At 45.0% G+C, this 18721-nt stretch overlaps 1 protein-coding gene across 1 annotated transcript in view; it reads left to right on the top strand.

The window, feature by feature from the left end:
* Nucleotides 1-18721, top strand: part of PRKCI (protein kinase C iota) — a 224825-nt gene that overhangs the window by 162645 nt on the left and 43459 nt on the right. The window contains exon 16 of the mRNA XM_069213180.1: nt 6317-6406. Within this exon, the coding sequence (XP_069069281.1) occupies nt 6317-6406 (90 nt within the window). The remainder of the gene's footprint in view (nt 1-6316; nt 6407-18721) is intronic.

The following is an 18721-nucleotide window of genomic DNA, read 5'->3' as shown; positions in this document are numbered from 1 at the left end:
AGGAGAAAGCTACCTGTTTGCTTTGCAAAGAGAAAGTAAATGTTCTGAAGAGATATAACCTGGAACGGCACTACAAAACTCGACACGCAAGTTATAGTGAGAACTTCCCATTGCACTCACAACTGCGTTCAGCAAAAGTGGCATCGTTAAAGCAAACACTTCTTTCCCAGCAGAAGCTCTTCCTTTGCCAAATGAAGGAATCTGGGGCTGTTACAGAAGCATCATTCAAAATAGGCTACCTACTTGCCAAACATAAGAAGCCATTCACGGAGGCAGAGCTGGTGAAGAAATGTTTCCTTTCAGCAGCTGAAATTTTGTTTGAAAACTATAGCAACAAATCCAGCATTTTAAAAGAAATTGGTGCATTACAGCTGTCGGATTCCACTTGTGCACGCAGAATAGAGGCAATGGGTGAAAATATCCAGGAGCAGGTGATCAAAGCTTTCAGAGAGTCACCGTTCTTCAGCATTGCCATGGATGAGTCCATCGATATAGGCGATGTGGCCCAGTTATTAGTTTGGGTGAGGTATTTGGACCAATCGCTTCATCCCAAAGAAGAGCTCCTGTGCCTTCTACCACTGCACGGGCACACAAGAGGAGAAGATATTCTGGACAGTATCTGCAACTACTTCGAAACACATCACATACCACTGGACAGTCTTGTTAGCATCACAACAGATGGCGCGCCTGCTATGGTTGGCCATGACAGAGGCTTTGTATCTTTGCTTAAAAAGAAGCTCACTGGACAGCCTGTAATAGACTACCACTGCATTATTCATCAGGAAGTTCTGTGTGCAAAATTAAAGCATGGAGAACTGAATAACGTCCTAAAACTTGCAGTGAAAATTGTTAATTTTATTCGTGCCAAAGCCCTTAACCATAGACTTTTTAAGGCTATGCTGCAGGATTCTGAAGCTGAATATACAGACCTCTTGATGCACACTGAAGTGCGATGGCTAAGCAAAGGGAAAGTTCTGGAGCGGTTCATTGCTTTGCTTCCTGAAATTGAACACTTTACAAACAGCAGAGGTCAAACATTCCCAGAACTAAAGGATGTGAAATGGCTTTTAATGCTCCATTTTCTTTCAGATCTATTTGCACACTTCAATGCTCTTAATTTGATGCTGCAAGGCAAACAACAGCTTGTGTGGTCCATGATGAATGGTATTTACTCATTTGAAAGTAAGCTTGTGCTATTCAAAGAACAACTGGATGTTGCTGACGTCACCCACTTTCCAAAACTGTTGGTTGTGACTCAGAGGTTTCCAAATGCACAAGAAATGCTGCCAACGCTAAATCTTGGTGCATGTCTTGAGGAAATTTCTGGGGAGATCAAAAGGCGATTTTTTCAATTCAGAACCCTCACCCCCCTGTTCAGGCTGGTTGAAAACCCCTGGATGGTGAGTGAACGAAATCTTGATGCTGTTGGATGCTGTTGAACTTATTGGCGTGAAAAGACCGCAAGCACAAATGGAGCTGATAGACATGCAGCACAACTCAGCTCTCGAAGCATTTTTTTGGGGGCAGGCACCAGAAGAATTCTGGAACACTGTGCCTTCTGACAAATTTCCTGTTCTTTTTACAGTGGCCCAGAAAATAATTTGTATGTTTGGGTCAACATATGTTTGCAAAAGTTCGTTTTCCACAATGGGACTTTTGAAGAGTAAATTCAGAAATAAGCTAACAGACTTACATCTGGATCAGCTCTTAAGGCTTGCCGTTTCAGACATAATACCAGATTACAGAACACTAATAAGAGACATGAAGTGCAAAATAAGTTCTTAGTATGTCTTCCTTTGACATACATATTTTCCAGACTCAGAGAAAACTGTGCTGCATTGGGCCTGTGCTGAATATCCTGTTCACAAGAATTACCATGCCATGCCTCTTAAGATTACTATTGTCTGATAATAAAAATGTTTTTCAAAATGTCCTCTTTGTAGGTTTGTAGTTATACCTGGATTCAAAATGCAGCATTGTTTAGCAATGTTTTGAAAAAGGGGGCGGGGTGGTTGTTCCCCCTCTAAGCCCCGCCCCCCGCTGTCACTTCAGTGCGGCCCTCGGCCGCAAACCATACTGCAATTTTGGCCCCCGATAAAAAGTTTGTGAGTACCCATGATCTACGACTTCCCATGCCATTCTAAATCTTCGGACGAGTCGCAGGAACAATGCAGTTCTAGGCCCTTCTCCCATGCTGAAGCAAACCTCTGTGTGCGCTCCGCTTCGCCATGAAATTCCTGGAGACACCCCCACCCAATTGCTAGAGTTCTATGAGACCATGTACCTCATTTTCGGGTGAGCTGTCTCCTCTGGAGTGCCTGTGGCCCCATAGGTTCAGCAGGTGCCTCCACTGGATTTTTGCCAGCAAGTTTGCCAAAGGCATCAGTGGGGCCTTCTGGATCTGTTTCTGGATCCCAAACGCTCCGATCGCGAGGCCTCGACCTTCTTCAGAGCCTGTTCCATTGATGTTGTTCCTTGTGCCACAGACACCCCACGAAGGCACTGACCCCAAAGTCATACCCAACTCTGAAATGGAGCCAGATCAGAGTCATCAGAAGCAGGACCAGGCCAGAACTCAACCTTCGAGTCAGAGCCAGTGCCTACTTTCTTCAAAAGGCTTGGGGCAGACTATGATTGGGGAGGATCTGAGGATCTTTATAGAAACACCAACCCCCTTGATGAGGCTGAAGATAACTGGTATGAGGAGCTGGCATTTCCCAAGTATTTGTAGCTATGGAGAAAGGGTCTTCCTTTCCCATGGTGGGGAGGTGGTTGACTGAGGTCCTGAACCTCACACTCTCTTCAATGGCAGAGAAGACCAACATTTTGGCAGAGGTGCATCATCCAGGTGTCACCACCACTGAACCTCTCATCCCTTTTAGTGACTCCCTCACAGGTGTCCTGCTGGGGTGCTAGGCCAAGCTCTGCACAGGGGTGCCTGTGCACAGGACAATTGCCTGCTGCCATTCCACCACTCCTTGGAACCCACCTTTTCTCACCCAGCACTGCACCTAAGAGAGCCTGGCTGTTCAGGCCTCCACTTCCAAAGTTAAACCATGCGTGTTGCGTACCGCACCACCGGATAGAGAATCCATGATACTCGATAACTTTGGCAAGAGAATATTTTCTTCCGCCAGCATTGCACTGTGGTCCGTGAACACCTCATGCATTTTAGGCCACTACACCCACACAGTTTGAGATGCAGTTGCATAAGTGCTGGCCATGGTCTCGGAGGTGGTCCGACCCATACTTTTCCAAGCAGTTGCTGATGGTAGAGATGCAATGTAAACAGGATGTGCAACACTAACCCCTCTGAAGCCATTACCTATAAGGTAAGGTGCTAACAAGGGGATCACTTATAAAACTATTTAGTCAGAAAAATGATTTGTCAAAAAATAATTAATCCTAAATTAAGGAAAGATATTCAAACAAACGAAAGAAATTCAAAGAATAGATATCAATCAGGACAAAAAAGAGAAACAGGTGTACCCAGAATTATATCTAATCAATCAGTTGTATTACTAAATGTATATTAAGGGGTACAACAGCAATAAACCCAGCTTACATTAATCATGTGCATAGTTAGTTCATATGAGAGTCCCGTAGATTAATGCTCATGAATATCCACTCTCATTCACTGGGATCCAGTTTATGTATATTGTCCTCAGACCAGAAGTATAGCAGTTCACATTTGAGAATTGGAGTAGTGACAACCTTTCGGTCTCCTAGGTCATCAGTACGTGAGACCGTCTTTAGGACCAACTGTATAGGCTAAGTTTCATGATGACCCGAATAGATACAGAAATGTGTCTGCAGTGAGTCACTTGTACCAATATATGAATACAGAATTGACCAAATCAACTCAATCCATGACGTACTTAGTAGAATTCCTGTCAAAATTTAGGCATGTATAAAGCTTCGCTGGGTATTCATGCAAAAGCTGATATCTTTTCATTGAATTTTCCATTTGATTGAATATCCTTCCCTGAATTTTGATTAATTCTTTGACAAATAATGTTTATGACCAAATAATTTTTTAAGTGATGCCCTTGTTAGCACTTCACCTTTTAGATATTAGAGATGCAGCAAAGTTCACCATTCGTTTGCGGTCAGGATATGACTGACTAGCTAGTCGGAGCGATTGCGTAGTCAGTGACACTTGGACACCACACACCTGGTTGAGTTAGGCTGACTTTGCAGGGGAGATGTCCTGGCATCCCTAGGGATATGTATCCCCAGTTAGCTATAAATAGCAGATCCTGTTGTGGTTCTTTAAACTTGAAAGTATCATTTGTCATCATCCAGGGATTGCAAAGCTGTTGTCATGGGGTTTTCGGAGGACTGAACTAGAGATTTTCTTCACCTCTACTTGTATAAATGCTGCCTTGGATTTGGTGAAAAAGTGGAGTCTGTGTGCTTGACATACATTTTTTTGGGTTATAACACTGCACTCTCAGTGCCTTGATGATGCAGCGTTTTTTGACCAGTAAATGGAGTTTGAGCTTTTTGCACCGCCACTTAGAAATCGGGGTATGTTAAGGTCGATGGTCCTTCATATTGTAGATCCTTTTTCTCCATGTCCAATCTCTGAGCCACAACACAATTTCGATAATGGAAGATTCTTGTCATGATAGTCTTGGGAGATGCACACGTTTGGGGTCTTAGCATCAAGGAACTAACTATGTGCGCTCTCCTCTAAAATCAGTGAAGAAATGTTGCCAGACTCCTACATTATTTTCATCATTGACTTTACAAACTGCATAATTTGACCAGTATTGACAGACTCGGACTTCCATTATGTACAAATTATTGCATCTGAATATTGGATATTGAATCTTAGTCCTCATTCATTGCGCGGATAATAGTGAGATCTTTCTCAAGCTTGTGTATCTTCTGTTGCTGTTCATTTGTGTCATCCTCCACTTGGAATATGCATCTTTCTGACGTATCCATAAGTTCAGAACATTTGTCTAGCCTTTCTTTCATTCTGTCCATACGGCTGGTAAGGGTTTTGTTTTTCCATGTATAGTGTTGAGAGTCGTATCAAAAGTAAAATTTTAACATCCCTATTCTCTTTGTTGCCGGCATCGGGGTCTACTGTTCCGTTCCCTACCTTCCCCACTGTGGTGCTTTTATGATCTTTTTGCCTCAAACAACTTTGCTTTTCTTTGTTCTGCTATACCCGTAGCGAATATCTCTGTCACACACAGAATATAATTCTTGGTTCTCCAAGGTTCAACCATAGCAAATTGTTCAGTTTGTTGGCTAATTATCAGGAAGAAAAAAGTCGGTCACCTCACCGATCTAGGGGCTTTACATTCAAAACCCACACCACAGTATGCTTTTTGACATTGCATTCATGAGCCTCAATCAGAGCATGCTTCCTTGGGTCATGCGGTGAAGGCAATATCCCAGTGTATCTCCACTTTTGTTCACGTAACCCTGTTTGCGATGGTCTCAGGTTCCTTTAGAGCCAACAGGTTGCAGCCCATCTAGAAGGAGGTTGCCCCTGAAGCCTCCTATGGACATTGTTTTTTGTGCAGGTGCATGCTTTCTCCCCTCCTACAGGCACTGGCATCTCAATTGTAGGAAGCGGGATCTGGAGCAGCCCCACTGAATCCAGGAGCAGCCCAAGAGTTAGCTGATTTCTTCCATGGATCTCCATCCTTGGTTCCCATCTTCACACAGGCCGCGTATGCTGACTGAAGTGACTCATGTCCGCCACCCATTTGTCCTAGTCTGGATCCTACTCCTACGATCCTGGAATCTCCTCACAAGTATGTGGAAGATACAGGATCATTGTTGGTGTGCACATTTATTGGTGACTCCTGTATCTGTGGATGAAGAGGTTTTCAGGTAAGTAGTAGTATGATTTCAGGCTAGGGAAATGATGCTACTTGTTTAAGCGGCCATCTTGGCTGATGGCAATCTGTGCCCCCCACACAGGTGCTTTTAGTAGGTAATATTGTCCACACTTCAGCAGAGATCAAGCTCAATGTGCTGCATCAAGGAGGAATTCACCTTCCCTTCCACACAGACACACAAGGCATTGTAGTATTGTTTATTCTTATGAATTGTGGATCTCCTATCTGGCCAGCGGTTATTGAAGAGCTCATGAAAGGGCAAACATCATCTGCTATTGATTGCCACTCCCCCATGCAAAACTATTGTTACAGATACACTGTAGTTTCCATACAGGTAAGCAATTTTCCTTGTTTAATGTGCTCCTTTTTCACTTGCGTATAATGTTTTGTTGGAGCGTCACTATTTTGTGTAGCTCTTACTAAAAGGTGACTTTATTCTTTATCTTATTAAGGACCCAAAGGACCGTTTAGGTTGTCATCCACAAACTGGATTTGCTGACATACAGGGCCATCCATTTTTCCGGAATGTTGATTGGGATCTGGTAAGTAATCTTCATATAATTAAATATCTGTATATATTTTAACCTGTTATAGTGTAATTAAACAAATTGTGAATCGTGGTTTGTCAACTAGATAAGTGTTCTTTTTGTTATTCACTGATGCATGTACAGGTTTTAGAATAGTTGTTCAAAGCCATACTGACGGCAGTATTGACTAAAATTCTATGGCACCAGTAGCTTATACATTCAAGAGAGGGGTTTGTTTGCAATGGGGCTCCATTGATTCTAAGAAGTTTTGTGAAAATGTGGTTGTTAAAATTTGTAAGGAGGTGTTGTGTTGCCTTTCGACATCAGAGGGCCCTGTAAATATTTTGGTTAATTTTAATTTTGTAGAGCAATATCTAGTGGACTAATCTCTAAAAGAAAAAAAAAAAACCTTTAAAAGATTAAGTGGGTAATTCATGGTTCTCTCATGAATGCACAGCAGCTTGGCAGTTACTTAAATTGACTACCAAGTGTACTCTGTAAATACTGAGGATATTAGATTATCCTGATCCAAATATGAACAAGTCCTTAAACAGACGAAGTTTAAAATCAGAGTAAAAGCATGGGAGGGTTTACGCAAGGTGGCTCGACTTATAGATTCTAAATTATTCTGGAGTGTAGTCCGCCACCCTCTTCTCAAAAACAATCTGTCTGGTGAGATCACATCCCGGAACAAGACTAGGTCGACCATTATTCCATAGTTTTTAATCCCAAGAATAATGAAGGATCAACCAGAATTAATGTGGGTTCGAGTTTGAGGATGGCTGGATGGCTGACTTGGTAGATTTAGCATCAGTTTCTGATGCTGTAAAGAGCTCTTCTAATGGTAAAGCTCCCGACACAGATGGGATCCCAGGTGACTTGTATAAATCCAATGTAGACCTTTGGGCCCTCTTGGTCGCAGATGTTTTGAGGGCAGCAGTAAAAGGTGGCTTGATTCCCTCCTGGAAGGAATCAGTATTTATCTCTATTCTATAAGAAAAGTGATCAGAACCTGCCCGCGTGTTTTTATCCAATTTTGCTAATTGATACAACGTTGAAGCTATCGGGCCGTGTAATTTTGGGGAAACTAGAGTCCAAGGTGGAGGAAACGCCTTTTTTGGCCCAGTACAGTATGGTTTCGGATCAGGTTTAGGAACTGTAGAGCAGGCACTAAACCTTACTCTGATTTTTGGTAAATATGTGATGGCCAGGAGAGGTGTGTTGCGCGTGGCTTTCATGGTCCTCTCCTGTGCCTTCGATTTGATAGACAGGGACAGATTGTGGGGTTTAATGGAGCAGGCAGGTATAGATACCTGATTACTAAATCTTCTAAGGCAGTTGCACCAGGATTCTTCCACCAGAGTGCATTACATGCAGAACGGGGATTCAACACCCTCTATTAGGGTGGTAAAGGGAGTCAGACAGGGTTGTAAACTTGCCCCACCTCTTTTTATATTTTATATAAATTCCCTGGATATATCTTTAAGTAGGTGCCCTGAGGACGTTCTTTGGATTGGAAATCAGACAGTTTCAGTACTATTATATGCAGATGACATGGTCCTTTTGGCACTTACTGCGAATGGTCTGCAAAAACTTTTGGAGGGTTGTAACTTTATTTTGGGGTTTAAGCTAAAAGTTAATCATCAAATGTCTTTTGTAATGTCATGCAGCCCAAAAAATTTGAAGTCACACTTTTTATATGGCAGGGGGACTTATTGTAGCCACATCAATCTTTTAATAATTTAGCTGTTTTATTTATCCTGGAAATGGGACAGGTTAACAGCTCAGAGTGCAAAAATGGCTGGAGAGGCTATATTGAGGTTTGCCAAAAGACTAGGTCAAAAAACGGTGGTGGATATGGTTCAGCTTTTTTTAAGAGCAAGAACATAGCAGTAGGAACTTATGGAGCCGGAGTTTGGGGGTATATAGCTGTGGGGAAACTCCAGGTCTCTGGAAATAGTTTTTTTGTTTAGACTGGTAGCGATTTCTAGGGTTACCACGAGCTTTATTGTGCATAAGGAATTAGGGATGAGTTTTAGTGAAGATTGTATAAAGCTGGTGCCCCTGCTTTTGTGGCTAAAAATATGCTGCACCACTTAACCCCTCTTTTCTAGAAGAGTGTTGGTTGACTGTCTGAGTTTAGATAAGATGGACTGAATTCCCTGGATGGCTTTCATACAAATGTACCTTTCATTATTTAGGTTGTAAATCTCTTTTTGGTAATCCTAAAAATATTCTTGCTATCCATAAAGCGAAGTTAATAGTGCTTTATGATTCAGCTAGAGAAGAATCTAGGTTGGCGGGTGTTTTTAGACATGCCTACAGTTATGAGATATATGCAGATTTGCACACCATCTAGTATGGAGCTATAGTTGTGGACAGTGAACCAGAACCCAGATTTTATTTAAACAGATTAAGGTTGAATATAGTCCATCATTTAGTGGTTTTTCTGGTCTGTGGTACTTGGCACTCATCTCTATCCCCAAGCCCCTGTGATGGGCTAACTGAACAATCCACTTTTCATTTTATGCTGCTTTGCACACTGTACAGCCCAAAGTAGTATCAATAAGCACTGATGATTGAATTTATCACCACAGTTCATTTTGCTTTGACACTAATTTTAATGAACTCTCTCATCTTTTCTAAGCTGCCCCCACTATGCCCAAAAGGGAGTCTGCCAAGGTCAAATAATAAAAGTTCAGGTCCACCTCGCCTCTTTTTTTAGCAAACCGTGAATAATCAGACATTAAGACTTCACCATCCAAAATATAACTCTCGATTGACTCAGTTAATGCCCCAAGTGATGATTTTTTCAATAGTGCGCAGACAGGTTCTACGGTAGATAATACAATGGCGTCACGGTAATCAAATAGTGTAGGTGAATAAATCTCGAGTGCATTTCAAGACGTACTCTAAGGTGGCATTAGATCAACTGAAAATGCTGTTTTCCAACAGACACTCTACTGTACTGTGAGCTCTGAAATGATTAAATAAATAGTCTTGCAACATGGAAATCCAGTTTGAGCTTCTGTAAGCAATGGCAAATTATGTGGTGGCCATTGATCAGAAATTCAATAAACTAAACATAGTTGTTTGTTGTTAATTGAGGTCGAGCTCAAGTTTAACAGACATCAGGTTCCTGCTCCAGCCCATCCTGCAGCTTGCAGCGCACACTTCCTATAGCCAGAGCTGCCATGGATCCATGGTGTGCAGGACAAGTCCGTCAGTGTTGTAGGTTGTCTCTCTGAGCATTTTCCTTACATGCTGCAGTTGGTAGTCGGGGAGCTGCCAGAGCAGTGCATACCAGTACCCTTAGTGTGGCCCGTGATGTCCTACATCATTGTGAGCTGATGAATGTGCAATTGTGCTTCTTTACACCCCACGTTTTGCCAGTTTTCCTCCTGCCTAAAAGGACAAAAATACTAAGGAGGAGGGAGAAAGCAGAACCAATAACAGGAAATCGAAAGAGTTGGGCAGACATGTCTCCAACTCTTACCCCCTGTTCCCCATCTAAATATTGTGGCAGAGTCAGCAAAGTAAATGAGGAGTAATGCAGCCCAGAGTAATTACCACAGGTTGCAATTAATCAAACACACTAGCCATCACTCTTTTGTTTTTGTTTTTTTCACAGAAATATTAACATCTTTGTTGAACAGTGCACATTTTAGATAAAGGACTGTTGAGTCCTTCAGTATTTGCTGTCATGAAAGGCTTGGTCTTAAAAGTAATGGTCATCCTTTAAGCCAAATGGTGTCCAAAGCTAAATTTGTATTTCTAAAACTGCAGTATTTGCCAGAAACTTCTAGAACTGTAAAGAACTGACAAACTTTACTGTCACGTCACTCAAACCTTTATGGGAACGACCTAATTGACCAATTTCGGTACCAAAGCAGTCACTGGACGGCCAACATAACTGCCTCGTCCATCTCTGCTGACCCTAAATTACACCAAACCCCAAGTTCCTTCAGATTCACTGAACTCTCCTGTACCCTAGAAGTGGCAACGTGAAATCATGAATACCTTCATTCCTGCCACATTGTCTCCTGGAAATCTGCAGTGCCAAGGTTATTAACCCCTGCCAACCATTTCTTATCCCTATTATTACTAAATTTGTCAGTGCCTCTCTTCAGCGATGTGAAGATCCACAGCCACTCAACCTTGATAGGATTAGAACACTTTTCCAAAAGACCAGTGTGGTCCCAGGATTGGCTACTAATTATAGCTGGTTTTTCATTTTCCCCACCTATCCAAAATATTGAAATCTATGGTCAATTCCTAGTTGTCATTTCACTTGGAACATCAAACGTCCTGTGTGAATTTTAATCTGGGTTCTGCCTTCTTGCGGAACAGGGACCACCATTTACGGTATTAGAGAGAAAATACTTATTAGATAAAGGGCACGCTTGTGCTTTGAGTCTTTTTGATCTCTCTGCAACATTCAGTACAGACTGTGATGTAAATGGAACTTCCCTCAAGTGGTTTTCTTTATTTCTAGTGAATGGGTCCCCCCGTGAATGTGTTCCCCCTCTTATCTCGCTCTTGCTCATATCCTGCCCCACCAGCATCACCTGAGGTGGACCCTCAGTGATAATCTCTCATAACCCTCTTCAAAATCTGCATAATCCCACTTGCAGATATCTTTGAAAGCCTTAAAGTGGCATATCATATGTATGCACATGACACTCAAGTGGTAATAAATGTCATCAGTAATCCAGGTAACCATATCTAACCCATGGAATTTTCAAAAGCATCTAACATTGGCAACTTTCGAATTAGATGTGTTTCACTTTCTCAAAACTCGATACTGCTTCTTGGTCCAGGTTATTAATGCTGCCTTCTATTGGACCAGCCTCCTTTACACTAGCTACTCTTGAAAGTGTCCTCAAACCGATCATTGTGCTTGACTCTTACCCATCAAAGATCTCTAAAGTGAATAACATTGTTACAGATGGCTCATACAACTTGTGTATCCTATAACCGATCATACTTTTGCTATTACATCTAACATTCATCCTTGTCTTGGTAGTGGTGGTGTCCAGAATAGAATACTCCAACATCATTTATGCCTAAACCATTGCTGAATTTCAGAGAATGCAGAACTATGCCCCACCTTCTCCTTGGCCTGAAACACATTAATCACTATGTAATTCTTGGTCACTTCAGTGGAACCCACCGAAAACACAGGGTGTAATTCAAGACTACTGTGCACAAGGCTTCCCATAGCCAAGCACCTCCATGCCTTACTAAACTGAAGCAACTTACCAAAGGACCATACACCTACAAACTGCTGCCTAAAACGGTATATGTGATCTTCACCAAAACATTGGTGGCAGGTCATTCCACTCATGTTTCTTCCCTTTGACTACTAGCTTCTTTTATCCCTCCAGTAGGAAGATCAGTTTTGAAATACAATCAATTACTAACAACTTGTTTTTTTTTTTTTCTTCAACTAGCTCTCAGCTTCCTCCTCTGGTGATAAGCAGGCTCTTTCTCTCCTTTGATAAATTTTGAGGCAGCTGGTTACCCTTGTGCCTGCCTTCCTTACCAGATACCTTTGACAAGATGCAGGGTTGCTCAAGTTTTATATAAAAAAATGAATATATAAAACAATGCCTGATGATCTTCTTTTCACACAAAAATACGTTATAGAGAAGCCAATGGTGCAGGCCACTGAATTGGTGTTTGACAATGTAAGTTGTTTTTATTTAGTGCTTTCTATCCTGGACTAGACATTGAAGAGCTTTGTGGGTAGTAGCATGCTACTACAAAACCTAAGGGTACCTGTACATTGGTGGTACATTAGTAATGTGTAAATATTTTTCCCTTGTAGGATTAGTTATAGTAAGTTTGTGCTCTTAAAATCTCATACGTTACTCAAGATGTGATTTTATTGAGGTTGGTGGGCATGTGCAATTGTTAGTTTGTTTAATTGGATAGGAAGAGGGATGAGTTTGGAAAAATGTTTGAGTTCATAGTCAGAAATGTTTGGGATGAGTCAGCGAGTATGTAATAAGTTATTTGGATACTAGCTGTAGGTTCTACACCTTTTTAGTATTCCTCAGCTGCTAGATTGGATCCAAAAACTTTTCGTAGTACCTCTGCATGCTGGAAGGTGGCGGCATGCACTCTGATTTCAGTTCTTTATTTCCACGCCTCTAGACTCAAATCTGAAGCTTCTCAGACTTGTTTTTACCAAATTGTCAGCACTGTGCAAAGGATGTAACCTCCTAAGTAAACAGGTTTTAAGTCTTCTCAGGACCGTTGCAAAGAGATGGCTGTGACAGATCCCCACAAGGTTTCCCTGCAGTGTCTGGGATCAAGCCCCAAATACAAGGCCTGCAGGGGACATCACATAGATGAACCAGAAAGCCTTCAAGGAATACACAGCGCAACTTTATGTTGCCAAGCCCCAGAAGACGTAGCAATCGGGCCGCTCCAAATCAAAAGTTGTTTCTGCCAGTGTCTGGAGCTCTCAAGGGTAGTATTAGTTGTGCTTCAGATCCTCAGGAAAGCACAAGAAACATAAGGAGGAGTTCTGCTCTTTTGTTCCCTTCCCACTCCCCTGGTGAAGCGTCTTGTTGATGACAATGGTTCCGTTTCCTGAGTCGGCCAACTTTGGGGCTTGATTCTGCAGCTGGTCACAGCACAATCCGAGAGGAGGCATGCTGAGGTAAATCAGATTCACTTAGCCATTTTCCGGCTTCAGTTTTTAGGGTCGAGCACGCAAGCGCTAATCCCTCTGTGGGCTTTAAACCACACCCCTCTGCATGCCCATCAGTTTCATTGGCTCGTGGGCTTGCCTTTTAAAAATAGCTTGGGTTTATTTGTGAAAGGCATGCATACTTTATGCCTTTTCCGACGTTTAGCCCTCCTCGAGCGCACCAGCCATCTACTGAAAACATACGAGGCTCCGTGTTTTCAGCATTGTTTCTGGACTACTTTATCTTTATTTCCTACACAGCATGATCTCGCTGCATATTTGCTGATATGTTTGACTGCGTGCAAACTTTTGTTTCATTTTGTGTGCTCCTTCACTCTCATGGCGTGGTGCTTTAAATTGGCTCGCTTATGTAAAACTGTTATTACTTTTCTTTTTAATTTTATGTGGCTATAAAAGTCTGGTCAGGATTTACAACACTAATAGCTCTAAGTCGAGCAAATGCCAGACCTATTGCATTGCAAATGCTTGTTTACCGAATTCCCACTGGCGTGCCTCAGGTCCCATGGACCTGGGAGGCCTACTGCCTGCATTACTGCCGACTGGTTCGATCTCAACACAAGTTGGGCCCTCTGTCCTGCTTCCACTCCACTACTGACTCCGCTCTCTGGGCCCATACCCAATCTATGCCCAGATGTGTCAATGTCGACTGTGCAGCCCGAAGAGGTGGCCCAGTTTGTCCTTTCCTCCACAGATGCGAGGCCGGTCCAAATTTGATAAATGTCCCAACCGAATGCGACTGAGGTTTCTGCTCTTGCCTTCCACAGGCAAGCAACACTCCATACATTTTTTTTTTTTTTTTGGCACAGACTCCAACAACAACCCTGATTATGGTCATAAGTTTGTTCAGCCCTGTGCTTACAACAATTGCTATGAGGACTTGCAAGATGCTAGTGGGCTGGACACTTCCCCTGAGTCAGCCCTTTTCTCCCCTCCTGGCCCAGCCATAGAAGGCTCTGTGTCCTACACCGTGATTATGAGTAGGGCGGCTGAGGACCTTGACCCACAGCTTCCACTACATAGGCCAAAACTAGCGTTTTGGCCAGACTGCTTCTGACCTTCTCCTGTCTTTTAATGAGGCCTTGACAGATCCTATAGTAGGGTATTGGCCTAAACCTTGCACTGGCTCTCAGGTTAACAGGCAAATCTCCAGACGCTATCACCCTACTCTAGGTAACCCAGCCTTTTGTCGCAGCACCCTTCTCCTAAGAGCCTTGTAGTGCAGGCGTCCACCAGCCAGACCAACCCTAATCATTTTCCGAACACTACCCTGACAGGGAGTGGAGACTTTAAATAAATGCCTCTTCTCCACCAGTTTTGCCCTACGGTCCATTAATGCTTTCTACGTGCTAGGCTGCTACACTCATGCCCTCTGGGACTTGTTTGCGCAAATCCTCCCAGGTGTTTCTGAAGAACTTCGCCATGTTCTGTCACAGGTCATTTAGGATAGTTATGATGCAGCCAAGTTCACAATTCACCGTAGCTTGGACACCATTGACTCCATCAGGCAAGGGTATAAGCACCAGTGTTTCCATTTGTCGCCATGGGTTGTTACGTTCAGCTGGGTTCATGGGTGAAGTCTAGTGTTCCCTGATGGACATAACATTTCTATAGGACTCAACTGTTGGGGACAAAACTGATTTGGCCCTTGAACTTTTAAAGAGTACAGCCACTGCTCACTCTCTGGGCCTCTCCACCGAGCCTCACCACCAACACTTCCAACATTCCTTTTGTGGCATTTGCAAAGGTATTTCTTCCCACCAGCCTCTTCCACTCCAACAGAGAACCCGGAAGTTCCTCCCCTGAGCCCCAGGTGCCCACCGCCCCAGTGACCAAGGTCAGCGTACCGCTCGGTACACCAAACCCTGCATCACCACCTGCAAAACCCGTTTAGGGTACCCTTACAGGGTCAAAGCCACCTGATGGGAGGCAGGCTCCAATGTTTTTTTTTTTTTTCCTGGGCTGGCAAGCAATTATATTGGACAAATTATTTTCAAAGGTTTCGCCTTACCCTCCCGCCACACATCCCACCATCTACCCAACGACTGACAAGAGAACCATCTCTGCATTTTGCATCAGAAGGTGCAAGCCTATTTGGCCATAGAGGCTTTCAAGAGGGCATTACCGCCAGATGGTTTTATTTTGGATTACTTTCTGGTGGGCAAGAAGGATGGAGGGCTTTGATCTAGTCTAGATCTGCACACACTCAATTTCTTCCTCCGTATGGAGAAGTTTAAAATGCTCACCATAGCCTAGGTCTTGTCTGCCCTCAAGACTAGATAGTGGTGTTGGACCTGCAGGACTCCTATTTCCCTATTCTGTCCTGCTGGCCCGTCAGCACTGCCTGTGATTTGTCATGGGGGGGGAGGAGCATTTTCAATTCGCTGGCCTCCCCTTTGGTCTCCAGTGCCCCTCGATTGTTCACAAAAGTGATGGTGGTGGCAGCAAACCTTTGGCGGTCAGGGGTGCTAGTCTTCCCCTGCCTCAGTGACTGTCTTTTGAAGGCTGGCTCACCATACGCTGTTGTCAACTGTCTCAGACTACGGTGAACCTCCTGCCATCATTGTGGTTCATTCTCAATGGTCTGAAGTCACACCTGACTCCTTCTCAGATGCTCCCTTTCATGGAAGCTGTTCTGAACACTGTTCAGTTAGTACCTTTCTCTCAGGAAGAGAGTTCAGGACATTAAGGCTATGATGCCTACCTTTCAGCCTCGGTCCTGACTTTGAGTGAATTTGGCTCCGAGTCTTCTGGGGCTCATGACCTTGTGCATCCTACTGGTAGAGCACACCAGGTGTCATACGCTGTCTCTGCAGTGGTACCTGAAGTCTCAGTGGGCCTAACATCAAGGGGACCTTTCTGACCACATCCGAAGTAGGATGACACAAAAAGATCTGCAGTGGTGGCTGCTGGACTGCGATTGGGTCAGCAGCTGACCCCTCTCCCTTCCTCACCCCAAAACAGACAGTGGTGACTGATGCTGCATTGGGGAGCTATTTTGGGAGAGGTGTACCTTCGATTTTCCCACAGGCGTCAGATTGGATCTGGAGATTTTTCTCCTAGCAATACCTTTGCGCGTCAGTAGGTGGCGTCGGTCGACTCTGCGGGAGTCTTTGGCGTTGTCACCGTGATGACATCGTGAGTAGTACATAGATGCCGCCTCAGTGCAGTGCCGTCAGTTCTTTTCTTTCCGAACCACGTGCTGATCCGGAGAGAGCTACCCTGGTCTTTTTTTGACCGATTTCGGCCATTTTGTTGAGTTTTCTAGTGAGCTTTTGGTGTGTTGAGGATGTCCCAAAAGACCAGGTTCAAGCTGTGCGAGGACTGTCACCATATGTCGGTGATGGAGCCGCATCGGGTTTGTCTGTGGTGTCACCAGCGCGACCACAACCCGAAGTCGTGCACCCGAAGGTCTTGAGGGAGCAGTCCCTCAAGCTCATGGCGGCCCGGCGCTCAGGTCCGAGTAGGTCCCGGTCTCGTTTGAGAGGAAGGTCTTAAGACTGTTCGCGGAGCCATCACCACTCGTCTTCCTCAAAATCTTCGGGTGCAGGTAAGAAGAAGTAGTAGTCGTTGAAGCGGTCTCATCGCACTTCAACTTCGCCCCATCGCTCGGCTGACGCAACGCGGGAGGAGCGCTGACGCTCATGGCCTCCATCCTCAGAACCTGCTTCTGGGTCTGCTCCTGCGCTTCCGAGTTTCCGGGAGCCGGAGCGACACTGACCAACTTAAGGAATTCCATGAGGCCATGCACCTCATCTTTTGGGTGGACTGACCCCGATACGGCGCCTTCGCCTTGCAGATCCGCACACGTTGCACCACTGAGACCCTCCCCTGCGCGGGGTCAATTGTCGACGCTCCCGACGTCTGTAGTGCCCACTATCGACGTCGACCCGATCCTTATCCCCGACTAGTCAGAGCGGCATCAGCCAACGCCACCTTTGTCTTCGATGGGGCCATTTCACCCCAGGTCGGATTTGGACCCTTTTTCCCTATGGGTACGAATTCAGGGGAGGATTGAAGGGTTCCCTGGACCTTTCTGAATACCAGGATGACCCATCTTTGGACTGGGCACAGGAATTGGGTGACGCTAGTGGACTCTCTAGACGCTGGCATGCTGTCGCCTCCTACCGTGGCTACGGTGGAGGGAGCGACTTATGGTATGGTGGTCAGTAGGGCAGCCGAGTTCTTTGGCATTGAGCTACCTACTGTAGAGGTCAGGTCTAACTACCTGACGGAGGTGGTTCAGCCAGGTTCTTCCACATCGGAGCCCCTTTTACCTTTCACTGAAGCCCTCACCAATGTCCTTTTGGGTACTTGGCCCAAGCCCAACACGGGCTCCGAGCAACCCTAAATTCCTGTCCCATCACCCCGCACCTGAGTCTTGTCATCCAGGCTTCCTTTTCTTCAGACACATTCCCTTCCGCACCCCCGGACAGGGAATCAAAAAGGCTGGAACAACTTTGGAAGAAGTTGTTGTGTTCCTCCAGTCTCTCGCTGTGGTCTGTGAACACCGCATGCCTTTTGGTCCGTTATACCCACTCTCTGTGGGGTACGGTGGCGCAGGTCCTTCCACAGATACCGGAGGAGTCCGGTGCTGTAGTCTTCCAAGCTGTCATCGATGGGAGAGATGCAGAAAAGTTAACAATACGATGTGGACTGGACATGACCAACTCTCTGGGCAGATTGGTTGCTACGACAACGCCTGGTTGCGTACTTCTGGTTTTTCTGGGGATGTCCAACAGTCTCTCCTTGACATGCCCTTTGATGGCTCCCGTCTCTTTGGAGACAAAGCGGACTAGGCCTTTGAGAGATTCAAGGATTCCCAGGCTACACTTGGTACCTTGGTCTTTCCTCTGCCCCTCGCAGTCTGCTTTTCACCCCTTTCGCGTCCCCCACCCATGCTGTGCAGCCGCTGCTTGATCGGGGACGCGGAATCCCAAGTGTACATGGGACAGGGAACCAGAGGTCTTCATAGTCCACCTCTGCCCCTGCTGCAGCCTCCAAACCCTCCTAGTATGTTTCCCTCACCCCCATCCAGTTGGCGGCAGGATTTGTCATCACCTGCCCCACTGGGAATCCATCACAACGGACAGGTGGGTTTTGCAGATCGTTCGAAAGGGCTACTCCCTCCCTTTCGAATCTGCCCCACTAGCCATGCCTCCATCACGCAGCCAACTCCCGGAGGATCGTTTGGCACTTCTGCAACAGGAAGTCGCGGCTCTCTTGGCCAAGGGACCTATAGAGAAGGTCCCTGTGCCAGAAGTAGGTCATGATTGTTATTCCCACTACTTTCTGGTGCCGAAAAAGGACAAGGGCTTATGTCCTATCCTAGACCTTCAGGACCTCAACTACTTCCTCAAGAAGGATAAATTCAAAATGCTCACCCAAGCCAGGTTCTATCTGCCTTGGACCCAGGAGACTAGATGGTAGCGTTGGACTTGCAGGACGCTTATTTCCATATCCCCATCCTGCCTGCCCACAGACGTTACCTATGATTCGTGGTAGGTCACGAGCACTGTCAGTTTACCGTGCTCCCCATCGGCCTTACCAGCAACCCTAGGGTGTTCACGACAGTGATGGCAGTGGTTGCAGCTCATCAGCGCAAGTTAGGA

Source organism: Pleurodeles waltl, chromosome 11 (assembly GCF_031143425.1).
Source record: "Pleurodeles waltl isolate 20211129_DDA chromosome 11, aPleWal1.hap1.20221129, whole genome shotgun sequence".
NCBI lineage: Eukaryota > Metazoa > Chordata > Amphibia > Caudata > Salamandridae > Pleurodeles > Pleurodeles waltl.
The sequence above is the reverse complement of the archived record's forward strand: the minus strand, read 5'-3'. Positions and strand labels throughout refer to the sequence as shown.